The sequence below is a fragment of the Pristis pectinata genome, chromosome 22, assembly GCF_009764475.1.
Source record: "Pristis pectinata isolate sPriPec2 chromosome 22, sPriPec2.1.pri, whole genome shotgun sequence".
Lineage (NCBI taxonomy): Eukaryota > Metazoa > Chordata > Chondrichthyes > Rhinopristiformes > Pristidae > Pristis > Pristis pectinata.
In genome coordinates, this window is record NC_067426.1 from 10,297,427 (window position 1) to 10,313,803 (window position 16,377).

Here is a 16,377-nt window from a genome sequence, read left to right on the forward strand (position 1 = left end):
TCTCCCAGCAGTAATTTGAAATTTTGTAGAGTCTGTTTCCTGCCCTGCACCTGGACCACTCTTCCCATTGAACACAAGAACACACAGGAGCAGAGGAGTAGGCCACCAGGTCCCTCAGTCCTGAGGCCACCAGGTTCCTCAATTCTGCCTCGCCATTTAATATGATCACGGATGGTCTGTGCTGGCCTCAACTCCTCCTCTGTGCCATTTCTTCATCCCCTCTATTCCTCAATCTATCAAATATTTATTCACCTCCACCTTAAATACTTTTAATGATCCAGCTTCCACCACCTGCCGGGGCAGAGAATTCCAGAGGTTCACCACCCTCTGTGAGAAGAAATTCCTACACACTCAGTTTTAAATGACCGGGTCCCTTATCTTGTAGTTATGCCCCCTTGTTTGAGACTCTTCCAGTTGTGAAAACATCCCAATGTCTACTCTGTCAAACCCCCTAAGATCTTACGTGTTGAATGTCACCCCTCACTCTCTCTAACTACCAAGGAAAACAGACCTAAACTATTTAGTCTGGCAGAGCAACCTTCTCATCCCAGGAATTAGCCTGCTGAATCTCTTTTCCACTGCTTCCATTATTACCTGATCTTTTTTTAGGTAAGGGGTCCAAAACTCTACACAATATTCCAGGTGAGGCCTCACCAACACCCTGTACAATTGCAACAAAACTCCCTATTTTTAAGCTCCAACCCCTTTGCAACAAAGGCCAAAATGTCGCTTGTTGGACCTGCCTGCTAGCTTTCTGCGATTCGTGCGCCAGTACACCAAGATCTCTCTGAACTTCTCTCCATTTAGATAATAATCTGCCTCCTGATTTCCCTTACCAAAGTGCATGGACTCACAGTGGCTCACATTAAATTCCTTTTGCTAATCTTTTGCTCACTCACTCAATCTATCTATATCCTGGTGCAGAATCACAGCAGCCTTATCTCAACATACCCTCCACCTATTTTCATACCATCAGCAAATTTGGAAACCTTACTTACTGTTCCTTCCTCCAGGTCATTAACATAAATAGTGAACAACTGCAGGCCAAGAACTGATCCCAGAGATGCGCCAGCATTTACCTCCTTCCAGTCTGGAAATTACCCATTTATTCCAACTCTCTGTTTTCTGTGAAACAACCAGTTTTCAATCCATTCTAACAACTTCCTTTGAAACCAATGAGCTTTTAACTTATGCACCAGCCTCCTATATGGTGCCTTGTCAAATGCCATAAATACACTACATTCACAGGTTCCCCTCCATCAACTCTTCCTGTTAGATCCTCAAAGAATTTGAGCATCCACTGACTCTGAGAAGTTCCAGGATATCTGCCTGCACCATTTCTGTCAGGATTGTCTTCCATGCAGCGATCACTCCTAGAACTGGTCCCAAATTCTCCTTCCACCAGTTTGAATCTTGCCACCAAGTCTTGGTGTCCTGGCTGTGTTTCAGGGACCACTGTGGACCAGCCATCTTTGCACCTGGTCCATTTCTTGGAGATCGCCTGTTACGTGCCTCCTCCCCATTCCCAACTGAAAGTCCATCTTGCCTTCCAACACATGACTACCCACAGGAAATGATTGGCAGCAGTCAGGAGCAGGAACCCTGGCAACCATCACGGCCCTAACCCTAACCACAGTTACTACCTTAACTTTGGCACACTGCCTCCTGGAAATCACTGCTTTAAATGCCAAAGGTTTTAATTCCATTCCTAAATCCAAGGATCCTCCTAAATCTTAGGATATGAGGGCACAGCCTCAGGATAAAGAGATGTTCCCTGAGAACTGAGATGAAGAGGAATTTCTTCAGCCAGAAGGGGGGTGAATCTGTGGAATTCATTGCCACAGACGGCTGTGGTGTATTTAAGGCAGAGATTGATAGGTTCTTGATTGGGAAGGGGGGTTAAGGGTTACGGGAAGAAGGCAGGAAAATGGGTTTGAGAAAAATAAACAGCCATGATTGAATGGCAGAGCAGACTTGATGGACCGAATGGCCTAATTCTGCTCCTATATCTTATGGTCTTCTATATGCATCCTACAGAGGTTTACAACAAGTTTGACGTGGGTACACCACAGTTGTGATTATTTTACACAACTAGTAATCCAGAAACCCGCACTAAAAACCAGTGATAGAATTTCACTTGTTAATTAATTCAAAAATACATTTGGAATCATTGATATCGGCCATGAAACTCCTCGGCTTGTGGTAAGATGTCCTTCAGGGAAGGAAGTCTGCATTCCTCCTCAACCTGGCCTAAATGTAACTCCAGGCCCATTGCAGTTGACTCCAAGTATCCTCTGCAATAGTTCAATAAGCCTCTCAGCTCTGGAGCAATTAGACTCTGAAAGGTGGCCTTGGTCAACCACGGAGTGTTTAGAGTCTGTAAGGGCTACAGATAAATGATATGAAGGAGAAGGCACTGATAGCACTTACCTCTGTGATATAAGGAATGGACAGGAGGGTTTTACTGGTGTCCATCGTGAAGCTTTCCAAGGTTGCTCGACTTGTCTGCGGGTCAGGTGTGGAAACAGGTCTCGCCACGGCTCCCGGACTGGTCATACTCTGCTTGGTGGTGGCTGTGACCCCTGTGGTGGCCAGTGGAACGACGGCAATGGTGCTGCTGTGGGTGGCCGGTGTTTTAACCGTGGAAGTTGTGGCTGCACCGGTGCTTGCCGTGGTCACCCGGAGGGTCGTAGTAGCAGCGGCAGCTGGCACGGTGGCGGGGGCTGGTGCTGCTGTCACAGCCTGCTGGGTGGTGAGGGCGGCGGAGGTGGGGTCCAGCACTCGGGCACTGCTGCCACTTGTCAAGGTGGTACTTCTGAAGGTGAAGGCAAAGGGCTGGATGGATCCAAAGGCAGAGGTGGAGGGTGTGGATGTGACCGCCCTGGTCACACCGGTGGTAAATCTCAGCTTGGTGTCGAACTCAAAGTCTGAAAAACAATGGAAATACCCAGGTAAGTCCAGCAATACGAAACTATTAGACCCTTCAACGGGCTGGGGAAGGCCACTGGACCTGTCCAATACGAGGGCATAGCTTCAAGGTGAGAGGGAGAAAGTGTAAAGGAAAAGACAAAGAAGTCAAAGTCGACTTTATTGTCATATGCACAAGTGCAATGAAAAACTTACTTGCAGCAGCATCACAGGCACACAACATCAGATACACAACATTCACAAGAAAAACATGAATTATACAAAATTATTTATGATGCATCTCTGGTTAGGCCACATTTAGAGTATTGCATCCAATTCTGGTCACTTCACTACAGGAAGGATGTCAAGGCTTTAAGAGAGGGTGCAGAGGAGGTTTACCAGGATGCTGCCTGGATTAGAGGGCATGTGCTATCCGGAGAGGCTGGACAAACTTTGGCTCTTTTCTCTGGAGCGGCGGAGGTTGCGGGGTGGTCTGTTGGACGTGTACAAAATTATGAGGGGCATAGATAGGGTGGTCAAGCAATATCTTTTTCCCATTATTGAGAGATCCAATACCAGAGGGCATGCATTTAAGGTGAGAGGGGGTAGGTTCAGAACAGATGTGAGGGATACGTTTTTTACTGAGAGAGTGGTGGATGCCTGGAATGCATTGCCTGATAGGGTGGTGGAGGCAAATTCATTGGGGAATTTTAAGATGGGCTTGGATGGGCACATGAATGAAAGGAAAATAGAGGGACATGGGCATTCTGTAGGTAGGAGGGAATAGCTATGTTGGCACAACATTGTGGGCCGTAGGGTCTGTTCTGTGCTGTACTGTTCTATGTTCTATGTATACAAGAAAGAACACATGTAGAACAAAAATAAACAGATTCCACTGCAGTGTAAAGTAGTCAAAGTGGTCATAGTGTTGCTATACTGAGCTAGTGATTAGGGTTTTGCTGATTGGTTCAAGAACCAAATGGTTGAAGGGAAGTAGCTGTTCTTGAACCTGGTGGTGTGGGACTTCAGGCTTCTGTACCTCCTGCCTGATGGGAGCTGCGAGAAAATAGCATGGCCCAGGAGATGTTCAGGGCGAGTTTTTTTCACACGGAGGGTGGTAGGTGCCTGGAATGGGCTGCCAGGGATAGTGGTGGAAGCAGATATGATAGTGGCATTTAAGAGGCATTTAGACAGACATGATCTTGATCTTTCAATCTACCTTGTTATGGCCCTTGTGCTTCATTTGTCTCCCTGCACTGTACTTTGTCTGTAACTGCAACAAGATATTCTGCATTCTGTTTTCTTTTCTTTTGTACTATCTCGATGTATTTATGTATGGAATGATCTGTATGGAGGGCATGCAAACAAAAGCTTTTCATTGTATCTTGGTACATATGACAATAATTAACCAATTATCATTACATCAAGGGAATGGAGGGATATGAATCAGGCGCAGGCAGAATGAATGAGTTTAATTTGGCATCATGTTCGGTACAGACATGTTGGGCTGAAGGGCCTATTCCTGTGTTGTACTGTTCTATGTTCCATGACCTGTGCCAGGACCATAGTAGAGCTAATCTAATTAATCCCACTGCTCCCTCTTCACATTACTTTCCCTTCAAGGCTTTTTCCTTTCAAGTACAATCCAATTCTCTTTTGAATGTTATCACTGAATCTGCTTCTGCCAGCTTTTCAGGCAGTGAATTCCAGATCACAGCAACTTGCTGTGTAAAAATTGTTTCCTCCTGTAACCAATCACCCTGATTGTAGCCTCCACTTACCTACCATTCCATCACAGAAGCACAAGTAATCTATTGGGCCAATGAGATTAAGGAGTCTTGATTCCCAATATTAAGTTATATTTTACAAATAGCTCAGCTCTGACAAGTTGGATACTCCATATTGCCAGTGCTAAGTGTAGGAATTTAAATTTGGCTGGGACTGGACACTCACACAGTTTGTGGGAACGTGGGCATCCGTAATGTTCTCAGTGATTACTGTGGGAAGGGCACCTTTGCCCCTCCCCTTGTGCAAATCCTTCAACGCCAAATCAAGTGTGACAGAAAATATTACTTGGCAGTGATGTTGGCACATCTGGGAATAGAGGGAAGATAAATGGAGAGGGGAAAGGGGAGAAGGCAAGTAGGCAGGTCTTCGGCAGGTTTCACTGTGCAGAAATATCTGAGCAATTCCACTGTTTCTGTCAATGATGCCAGGGAAAATACATGGGCTCTGTACAGGATGGCAGCTGATGCCTCAAATTACAAGGAGTTCTTGCCTTCATCAGTCTGAGCACGGAGTACAGCAGTCGGGATGTCACGTTCCAACTGCACAAGTCGTTGGTGAGACCGCACTTGGAGTATTGTGCGCAGTTCTGGTCGCCCAGCTATAGGAAGGATGTCATTCAGCTGCAAAGGGTGCAGTAAAGATTCACGAGTACGTGAACAGTGGGAGACATTATCCCCTCTCTGAGGTACAACAAGGCAGGAAACAAAAACATGGTTTATTATATATAATGGAGGAGGAAACAAGAAATCCAATACACTTCTGGAAAGTAAGGAAAAGTGTTATTCAATTGGAAGCCAGTTTTGGAAAATGGGCCAAAAGTAGTGATCTGGTGATCTGGATCAGCAATAATTCCACTGAATGGTGGAACACTGCCAAAGGGTTGAATGGCCTCCCTCCTGTTCCAATATAAAACAGCAAAGACTGTGGAAAAAAAATCAAAATGTCAGATAAAGCACATTACGGAACAATTACAGCTTGCAGCCAGGGACCTCATTAAAGAGAAATTGCTACTTCTAATATAATCTGCTCTTCATATGTCAACTAGGTGTAAAAGAAGATGAAATTGAGCGTCAAGACTAAGCCTGTGGTGATATTTTTGCAAAGATGTTGGAACAGCTGCTGAGAGACAGGTTTTACAGAACAGTCTATAATTGTCATCAGCCAGCCACTGCCTCCCCCTCCCCACCCCAGCAATGCCACAACAAATACTGGTGAAAGGCTCCTCATACTACTGGGTATTTCTGATTATGTACAGAGGTCAGTAAATTCAATCAAGCTATTCATAAAGTGCCATAAATTTCCTTGGTGAAACCTCTTGCTGTGTTGTATGGACATTGAAACAATGCTGATGCTCTCCTGTTCCTGTTAATTAACCAGCAGATGAAGCATTGAGGATACAGATAGGTGAGCAATGAATAGGACAGCAGTGATCGCACAGGTTTTGTCAGCTGAACAGTAATGTTATTCCATCAACCTTAACTGGGCCCACCTGAGTAATGTGTCATATACATAGAGAGAAAGAATTCCCATTTCTAAAGCATTTTTTCATGATTTCCAGACACCTTAGCAATATTATGGCCAATGAAGTGCTTCTGAAATGTAGTCACTGTTGTGATGTATGAAAGATAGCAGTTGATATGTACCCAGCAAACTCCCACTAACCACGATGTGATGATATTGCAATAAGTTATTTTTACTGCACTGTTATTTGAGGGATAAATATTGGCCAAGGTACTGAGGATGACTCACCTGCTCTGATATAAATTACATGGTCGTTTACATCCACCTGAGAAAATAGATGTGGCTATGTCTCAACTAAGAAATGGTACCTCTTATAGTCCAGCACTCCTTCAGTACTGCACTGGATTGTCAGCACAGAGTTTTGTGCTCTGGGATCTGGCGTGGGTCTCAAGGTCACTGGTTGGGATTCAGCTGGAGTACTGGAACTCTGGGCACTGCTCTTTAGGAAAGGTGTCAAGTGTTTGGAGATGGATAACAGAAGAGACGGGCGTGAATGTTGCCATGGATGAGGGTCTTTTGTCGTGGGCAAGAGACTGGAGAATCTGGGATTGTTCTACTTAGACTGGAGAATGTGAAGAAGAGATTTAGCAGAGGAATTCAAAATTCATGATAGAGTGGTGAGGGAGAAATGGTTTCCAGTGGTAGCATACAGATTTAAGTTAATGGACAAAAGAATCAGGAGGAAGGCAAAAGGGAACATTTTTGGCAGAATGAGTTGTGAAGTGGATATCACCGAACCCTAATGTTGGAAAGGGAGAGGCAGTCAAATCCAAGAGTACCTTTCAAAAGGGTTTTGGATAAATGTCTGAAAAGAAAAATCCAGTGGAAAGTGGAAAGAGCGGGTGATTGGGATTTAGCACCGTGTCTTAAAGGTTGAATGGCCCCCTTCTGTACTCTCTTTATTCTGCAATCCTATGTACACGTACCCATCAATTAAAAATCAATGATGGCTCTTGCAGCTGGCAGATTGGGGGCAGGATATTGCCAGCTGCCAAAGCTATCGAGGAAGTTTAGGGCTGGTTCTCTTTACTGCACTGCCAGAGGTTCTGCTGTCAATCAAACCACACTACTGGACTTGGGATACCTCGGGCCATCCCCATCTCTCTCCCCATCTGGCCAGAAGTATGGGCTTGAGGAACATGGTCAGTGATTATGGATGGGGGGAGCGAATCAGCAATATCTGGCCCAATGTCTGGGAAAAGTCATCAGGAAAAACCATGACATATCAAGGAAGGGTCTTGTGCCATATTTAGAGCAACAAACAATCTGCTGGAGGAACTCAGCGGGTCGAGCAGCATCTGTGTGGGGTAGTGGGGGGGGGAAGGAGAAGGAATCGTCAATGTTTCAGGTCAAATAGTCCTGATGCAGGGTTTTGACCTGAAATGTTGACAATTCCTTCCCCCACAGATGCTGCTCGACCCACTGAGTTCCTTCAGCAGATTGGTTTTTGCTGCGGATTCCAACATCTGCCGTCTCTTGTCTCTGTTGTGTCATAATTATTCCTCACTTGAAAGTCAACGGGGCCAAATTCTGCACAGAGTTTCAAGCACACACTGCCCATGGTTTCCATTCCAAGAGCAAAGTGCTGCAGATGCTGGAAATCTGTAATGAAAAGAAGGACATTCTAGAAATACTCAGCAGTTGGATGGCATCTGTGGAGAGAAAACAAGAGTTTGCATTTCAAATCGATGACCTTTTATCAGAACTACCTCGTGCACGGAGGCATTCCTAAAATTCTTTCTTCTATGTGTAAATGATTAAAATACCAAGAAGTGCTCATCAACAGCACTTATAAATGAAAAGGCAACAAATTGAGAAGTAGTGCACCTCTGGGGACCAGAGCAGAGGTATCAGTAGAAAGTGACGGACAAGTGTATTGTCCTTTCTAATAGAGGTCTGCTTGTTGGTGTTTCAAGACATGTTAGAGCACTTCAAGTTGTTTCTCATTATAAATGGTGATCAATATTCTACAGATTCATTATGAGGCACATGGTAGGCAGCTACAACTTACATCCAGAACCTCCAGAGCCAGAGTAAAATCCTTCATCTTCATCATCTGACCCTGATCCTTCCAGATCCGTTAATGTTGCAAGGTCTTGGATTTGTTTGGATGTGTGGTACATCTGCAAGAAAAGAGACAAGTCATAAGATTTAAGATTAGAATTTGGCTCCATATGATGACAAGGGTAAATGCAGCAAAACTCTGTTGGCAGGAAAGATGGGGAAAGAACTGATTTAATCTAAATTGTTGTGGAAGCTGTGAAATACTACATCACACATTTAGCACAAGTGATGAAGGATAAATCTCCACCCCCGTGATTTTTTCCATTTTTGCTTTGTATTAACACTGCTTTAGACACTTCAGACACAAAGCTCAGATGTGAAGGACATAGATTGGGCCACAACTAAACTAAATGTGAATTCAGTGGCAGATGGAGATTTCACCAGCAGTGAAAATATAATTGGACCACTTTGTGTAAAGCATTTTAAAATCACTATACAAAGACTAAGCCACCAATGTTACCACTTTTCTCTCTTCAAATATTTGTTCGAATGTGGCTGAACCTAGTCTAATGGACGAGTGCAAGCATAAGTTCTCAAAACTGTTTGAAAAGACTCCTTTGGCCTGTGACTCCTTTAGGCCAAGATGAAGATTAGATCTCATCCTCAAACCCGCAAAACTCTGAGGGTAACAGTACTCATGATGGAGTTTCCACCCACTTGACTTTCACACCACAGTTCCTGCCTGACACCAATCTGAAGGATTTTGACAGTTCTAAATGTTAATTACATTCGGGGCAACTCAAGTTTCCGTGATCTTTTATACAAGTTTTAAGAAGAGATGCATTGAAAGTCAGTGCTCCCATAAAACCTCCCAGAGCCCCAAGGTGAATGTATTGCTGCTGGGAGCTTCTCCTATCTTGTGTTTCCATGTAGCCTTCTGAGGAAGCACTAAAGATTAAACTGGTTTGTTTGAACACCAAGAATGATAATGGAATCATTCTGAAAGCATTTGAATGTAGATTTTTAAATGCTAATTTCTAACCCTCAATACAACTCTCCAGAATTTATAAAACTGACAGGTATTCTCATCTAAACATTCAACGTCCTTACAATCTTGACATGGTGGGGCATAATGTTTCCCTCGGCTTTTGTGCTTTGGTCTCAAAATAAGGGGTCAGTCATTCAGGCCTGAGATGGGAAAAAATGTCTTTACCCAGAGTGCGGTGAATCTTCGGAATTCTACTTCCAGGAGGACTGTGGAGGTTTAGTTACTCAGTATATTCTATGCAGAGATCAATTGATGTTTGGATGTTAAGAGAGTCAAGAGATCTATGTATGTGGAGGAACAGAATGATGAAGTGAGACCCACAATGATCTAATTGAATGTGGGCTGAATGGCCTTCTTCTGTTTATCACATCTTCTGCTGATATTTTATTGAAATGCTTCTGCACATTTTAAAGTCATTTTTCACGAATTTACAAGCAGGTTAATTTACAACCAGTTTACTCACAGGTGGTGATTTGACAGGATAATGAAAATGGTTCATTTTTTTGTGATAAACCCATTTCCAGCTGTATTAATCAAGCTGCATATGGTTGCTTTTCAATACATCAAGAAATACTTTTCTAAGCTAATTTTTAAAAAGAGATTAGGGTGTAAAATGTTGTCCAATGACACTGGATCCTGTCAGATTTAGTGTTTTCATGAAAAAATACATTTTTGACCATAACCACTGCCCCTTCAGCTGCACCATTACTGTTCCTACATATTCTTGTGACTACTTGGCAGTTTCACAAAGCACTTGCTTGAACATAATTGTTCACAACTAAAAAAAAATAATTTAAAAGAATAATCCATGGAATATTGAAAATGCTCGTGAGATCCATATCTAACCCTAATTGCCCTTGCAAGCTTGTTGTGGGCCTTCCATTGTAAGCAGTGTGATGAGGCTGCTCCTGTTAGGTTGCACGTGTTCTGGGATTTAGACCGGTGACCGATGGTGGACAAATTACTGGAGAAGATTCTTAGAGACAGGATTTATGGGCATTTAGAGAAGCATAGGCTGATTAGGGACAGTCAGCATGGCTTTGTGAAGGGCAGGTTTATCAGGCTCACAAGCCTGACTGAATTCTTTGAGGATGCGACAAAGCACATTGATGAAGGTAGGGCAGTGGATGTGGTGTACATGGATTTTAGTAAGGTGTTTGATAAGTTTCCTCATGGAAGGCTCATTCAGAAAGTCAGGAGGCACGGGATCCAGGGAAACATGGCTGTGTGGATTCAGAATTGGCTCGCTCATAGAAGACAGAGGGTGGTGGTAGATGGAGCGTATTCTGCCTGGAGGCTGGTGACCAGTGGTGTTCCACAGGGATCTGTTCTGGGACCCCTGCTCTTTGTGATTTTTATAAATGATTTGGATGAGGATGTGGAAGGGTGGGTTTGTAAGTTTGCAAATGATACAAAAGTTGGTGGTGTTGTGGATAATGTAGAAGGTTGCTGTAGATTACAGCAGGACATTGATTGGAAGCAGAGCTGGGCTAAGAAGTGAAAGATGGAGTTCAAGCCGGAGAAGTGTGAAGTGAAACACTTCAGAAGATCGAATTTGAAGGCAGAATACAAAGTTAATGGCAGGACTCAGCAGTGTTGAGGAACAGAGGGATCTTGGGGACCTCGTCCATAGATCCCTCAAGGTTGCCACGCAGGTCAATAGGGTTGTTAAGAAGGCGAATGGTGTGTTGGCCTTCATCACTTGGGGTATTGAGTTCAAGAGCCGCGAGGTAATGTTGCAGCTCTATAGAACTCTGTCTGGTTAGACCACACTTGGAGTATTGTATTCAGTTCTGGTTGCCTCATTATAGGAAGGATGTGGAAGCTTTAGAGAGGGTGCAGAGGAGATTTATCAGGATGCTGCCTGGATTAGAGAACATGTCTTATGAGGATAGGTTGAGTGAGCTAGGACTTTTCTCTTTGGAGAGAAGGAGGATGAGAGGTGACTTGATAGAGATGTACAAGATGATAAGAGGAACAGATTGAGTGGACAGTCGGAGACTTTTTCCCAGCGCGACAATGGCTGACACGAGGGGACATAATTTTAAAGTGATTGGAGGAAGATGTAAGGGGGATATCATGCGTAAGTTTTTTACACAGAGAGTGGTGGGTGCGTGGAATGCACTACCAGCAGAGGTTGTGGGGGCAGATACGTTAGGGACATTTAAAGGACTCTTAGATAGACACATGAGTGATAGAGAAATGGAGGGCTATGTGGGAGGGAAGAGTTAGATAGATCTTAGAGCAGGATAAAGTGTCGGCACAACATTGTGGACCAAATGGCCTGTATTGTGCTGTAATATTCTATGTTCTATGACTGATGGAATGGCAGTATATAATCTCAGGCTGAACAGCATGTGACTTGGAAGAGGATATTGGAGGTTATGGTTTACCTTTGTGACTGTTAGTCTTCACATACTAGCTGGTGAGGGTTACAGGCTTGGAAAGCCTTGTCAGAATTGTCGTCTAGTTTGTGATTTAACCTTGTCTTAAAGGTAGCTTTGGGAATGGGATACTGGGCTTCCTTTCTGAAGAGCCACAAGAGGCTGCCTTGATGAACAATCAGGTTCAACCACTGTGTGACAGGATCTCAGCTGGACTGCCGGGTGGCAGAGTCACTCATTCTGGGCTACGTCACCTCAAAGGGGGAGCATGACAAGAAGCAGCTGAACACAATCATCTCCCGTTAGCTGATTCTGCAGCAGGACTGACAAGAACCCTGAAAGATGTTTTGAGTGAGAGCAAGGGCCCTGGCTGGGTGCCAACTAATTGTTGAAACAATCCAGCTCTTCAAAGCTCGGCATTAACCTTCTATGCTGTTACCAGGCTCATTTTACACATTTCTGGCAGTGAAACAAAGGAAACAAAAAGTGCAACTAAATCAGTGACTTAATTTCGGACAATGCACTTAATTCATCAACCTGGAGCCATTTCCACCCGTTATCACCAGTGACAGCTTTGTAACCACCAGTACTTCATACCAGTGTTGTACAACTCCCAATACCTTCCTCTGTTTTGATACTGAGATACCTGTAAAGGAACTGCTGAGCATCATCAATTGAACATAGCACATTTCACCCACCCTAAAATGACAGTTAGGTATGAGACACCTCTAAGTGATTGGCATTGTGATTAACTGCTTGTTTCTTGCTCAATAATCCTCTGGTCAAAGTTTAGCTGCTAGACATCAGGAAGGTGACAGCAGATCCTATTCTCACCTTATAAGAGAGTTAAATCTAAATGCATGACACCTGTGGAGCAGGTTGACGTTGTTGAAGGCTAAATTAGTTCACAGAATGCAAAATGAGGGAGCAGGTAAGTTTTCCAACTTTCTTTGCATCTGGGCAACATTCCAGAGGAATTGCACATTATCCCATAATTGCCCAATAAAATACCAGATGGTCAGTGGAATTGAGCATTGATCCTCTACTGGGTCCTATACATGATTTAAGACTGCTTGAAGCTACTTGATGTGGGGTTGGGCAGTCAATTCTTGCTAAGTAAAAATGGCTTTTGATTACTTCTTTAAAACATATAACTCCCCTACTTCTGCAGCCGATGCCAGCGGCTTGGAGCTCTTTCTAATGAAATGATCCACCCTAATGATTTGAGGCAGTCTTAATGAGGACTCTTGCTGCATTGTACTTCATGCAATTGGACTGGAACTAAAGCTTTTTAGGATCACCATCTTTGCATAATGACAAAATATACCAATGAATTATCCAAAATTTGAGTTGCAACAAACCTAACAATCCAAAAATGAGAATTTACAACTGAAGCAAAAATCATTAGATGCTTGAATTGGACAGAGTGTACTGTCTATCCCCTAGAATCTACAAAATGCTCTTCAAATGTTACTACATTAAGTACAGTTTAGACCAACCAACAGCAATCATCGGGTTAGCTTAGCTTGAACAGAGAGCAGGAGCTGCAAAATTTTTAACTTTGCAATTCCCACCTAAAATAAATCCCATTGAAATTTACTTTCCTTGTAAAATGCTACTGAAGTGAAATGTAATTCATCGAAACTATTAAATATTGTGTTTGACCACCTGGAATGTAATCCAGAAATTATGACTTTGCAAAATCAAAAATTGTTTGCAATAACGAACATTAACACTAGCCACAAGGTGTAAAAGATCTGAAGCCCACTTGCCCAAACCCAATAAGCAAGGTGAAGTGCATGAGAGTCAAGTGGAAAGTTATATTCACAACCGTTTATGGCAAGTGGGGTTTCACCTTAAAAGTAAGACCTATCAGCCTTGAGAATACTGCAGTCAAGGGAAAGGGTGGCCTGGGCAGTCACTGGAGGTCAAGTTTCATTCTATTATCAGTAGTTTGAATCCCAGGACAGCTGTGAATGGATGTGAATCATCAGCTTGTAGGTTAGAGGATAGAGAGAAAGGAAAGGCTATCCTAGTACCAGCTGTTACATACATACGATAGTCTCTCAACCTCAATGCATATACTTCAGCCAGAATAAGGAATTCCGGTATTTTTGTCATTTACTGAAAATCCCTAGCCAGGTCTTCTGCACAGCCAGCAGTAGTTCAATTACCAGCCTTTGTAAACAAAGTCCTACAGGATGGATACCAGTCTGGCCTAATTCCTGGGGCATTGGGATTGACATCAATCTGGACTAATTCCCCAATAACTAGGATGGGAATCATTCTAGATTAATTACGTGGCTGTCAGATGGTTGACAATCAAGAGTAATTCCTGAAACATTTGGATGCATACCACTGTAGACCAATTTCTCAGTCATCAGGATGAATAACAGTCTAGACAAGGTCCCAAGATGGATATCAGACACATGTATTATAACCCCCAACAATTGGGATAGGGAACAATCTACATTAACTAAACCCTCAGTTATTTGGACGTATGGCTGTCTATACTAACTGTACTCTCAAACACTGGTCTATTCTACAAATCCACTGCAGTGAGCAGGATTCTTTTCAACACTGAGTATCAACTCCTTCTACTGAACAATTTTTTATAGTGCTCAAGTATAAACTCACTGTACTAAATAAATCAGAGGTGAACAAACAACCAAATAAGGTTACAGAATAATAACAGTGTATTCTGACCTAGGATGTAGCAAGAATGCACAGCTGAGTAACACAGCCAACACTCTTTCAGTGATCTCATTATGTTTATGTTGAAACTTAAAACAGGGTTTCTTTCCCACAGACTAGGAGCACAGCAGAATTGTTCCCTGCAACACATTGCCTTAAATCACTCAGAAAAATATATAATGAATAGAGAGTTAAATCCCATTAAGCATTAACAAAATTCCCTCCAGTTGTACATTAAATACTGGCTGGGACAAAATTGTGTCTGTGGTATGCAATATATATTTGAACTATATCATACAATTAAAATAGGCTGTGTCAAATTAAAGGGGCATCATTGTCAGGAATTTATTGCTTTCATGCCAGATGGCTCTGCCTGTAATCTACTGTAAACGTTACTCAAATTTCCAGTCAAGGGAGCCAACAAACACTGATAGGATATGTTTTCATTCCATCTCTTCTAATTACTCTGATGGCAGGGGTGGTGCGGGGGGCGGGGTGGGGGGGGGGTCTGGTGTGTGTCTAGAATACATTGATGCACAGAATTATAAAATGTAGGAACACATTTGGGCTATTGTGCCTGTGCAAACTCTATAAGGTCCAAGCCATGCTCTTCCCGATACTCCTGCAATCTTCTTTTCAAATATTTATGCAATGCGCTTTCAAAAATTCCCTTTAAATCTGCCAGCAGCCAATTCCAGATCACAACTCACTGGGTAAACACATTTCTGCTATTCTCCGCTCTGCTGATCCTGCTGATTGATCTTATAACGCAGCGTTCTTTGGTCAATAGCCCTCCTGCAAATGGAAAAGCTTTCATCTTTTCTGCTCGATCAGAACTCCTCATCATTTTGAACACTTTTTCCCTTTAGCCTTGCTGCTTTGTGGAATGTACCCCTTTGGTGTGCTTTCACTGGATCCATCAGCCTTCCTCTCAGCTTATCTGAAGTGTGCTGCAGGCATTTTACACTGGAGATTTGAGCTCAAGTCCATGCCCATCCAATTCACACCAACGAACAGCTAGGATTGGAAATCCTGGGACTTTCCTCTTCATTTCCTATGGTTCTGAGCTCAAATGCAGTGCTCCCAATTGAGATTAGCACAGACAAGCAGTCAGTGTTTACATGGGTGAACTAATACAACAGTTGCACTTATTGTGGCTCTTTAATGTGGGACCTGCACATCTGGAGTCAACAACAGCATTGGAATGTAAAATAGCTGACAGAGCTTGTCACATGTCGCATTCGGTGCTCCTGGTGCGGCCTCCTGTACATCGGTGAGACCCGACGCAGATTGGGTGACCGCTTCATCGAGCACCTCTGCTCCATCTGTCGCAACAGCCAGAACCTCCCGGTGGCCACCCACTTCAATTCCACATCCCATTCCCACACTGACATGTCTATCCGTGGCCTCCTCTACTGCCACATTGAGGCCAGGAGCAGGTTGAAGGAACAACACCTCATATTCTGCCTTGAGAGTCTCCAACCTGATGGCCTCAACATCGATTTCTCTAACTTCTGGTAACCCCACCCCTTCTTTTTCTCCCCCCCCCACCCCTTTGTCTTCCCTTATTCCTGTGGCTTCCCTCCTCCACCTTGTCGACCTGCTCATCTCCTCTCCTCCCCTCCCCCATCCTTTATTCCAGGGTCCACTGCCCTCTCCTACCAGATTCTTTCTTCTTCAGCCTTTGCCTCTTCGACCTATCACCTCTCAGCTTATTACATCTTCTACTCCTCCCAACCCACCTACCTTCTCCCTCTCACCTCGACTCACCTATCACCTCTCCCCTGCCTGTGTGTACTCCACCCCCTCCCCCCACCTTCTTATTCTGGCTTCTGCCCTCTTCCTTTCCAGTCCTGATGAAGGGTCTTGGCCTGAAACGTCGACTGTTTATTTCCCTCCATGGATGCTGCCTGACCTGCTGAGTTCCTCCAGCACTTTTTGTGTATTACTCCAGATTCCAGCATCTGCAGAATTTTGTGTGTCTCTGCATTGTTGCTTTCACCATGCCTTATAGTTAAATGCTCAGTTTTT

General features: G+C 43.6%; 1 protein-coding gene across 1 annotated transcript in view; it reads right to left on the reverse strand.

The window, feature by feature from the left end:
• LOC127581610 (syndecan-3-like) overlaps positions 1–16,377 on the reverse strand; it is a 212,894-nt gene that overhangs the window by 16,238 nt on the left and 180,279 nt on the right. The window contains 2 exon segments of the mRNA XM_052036121.1: positions 2,431–2,927; positions 8,228–8,339. Of these exon segments, the coding sequence (XP_051892081.1) occupies positions 2,431–2,927; positions 8,228–8,339 (609 nt within the window).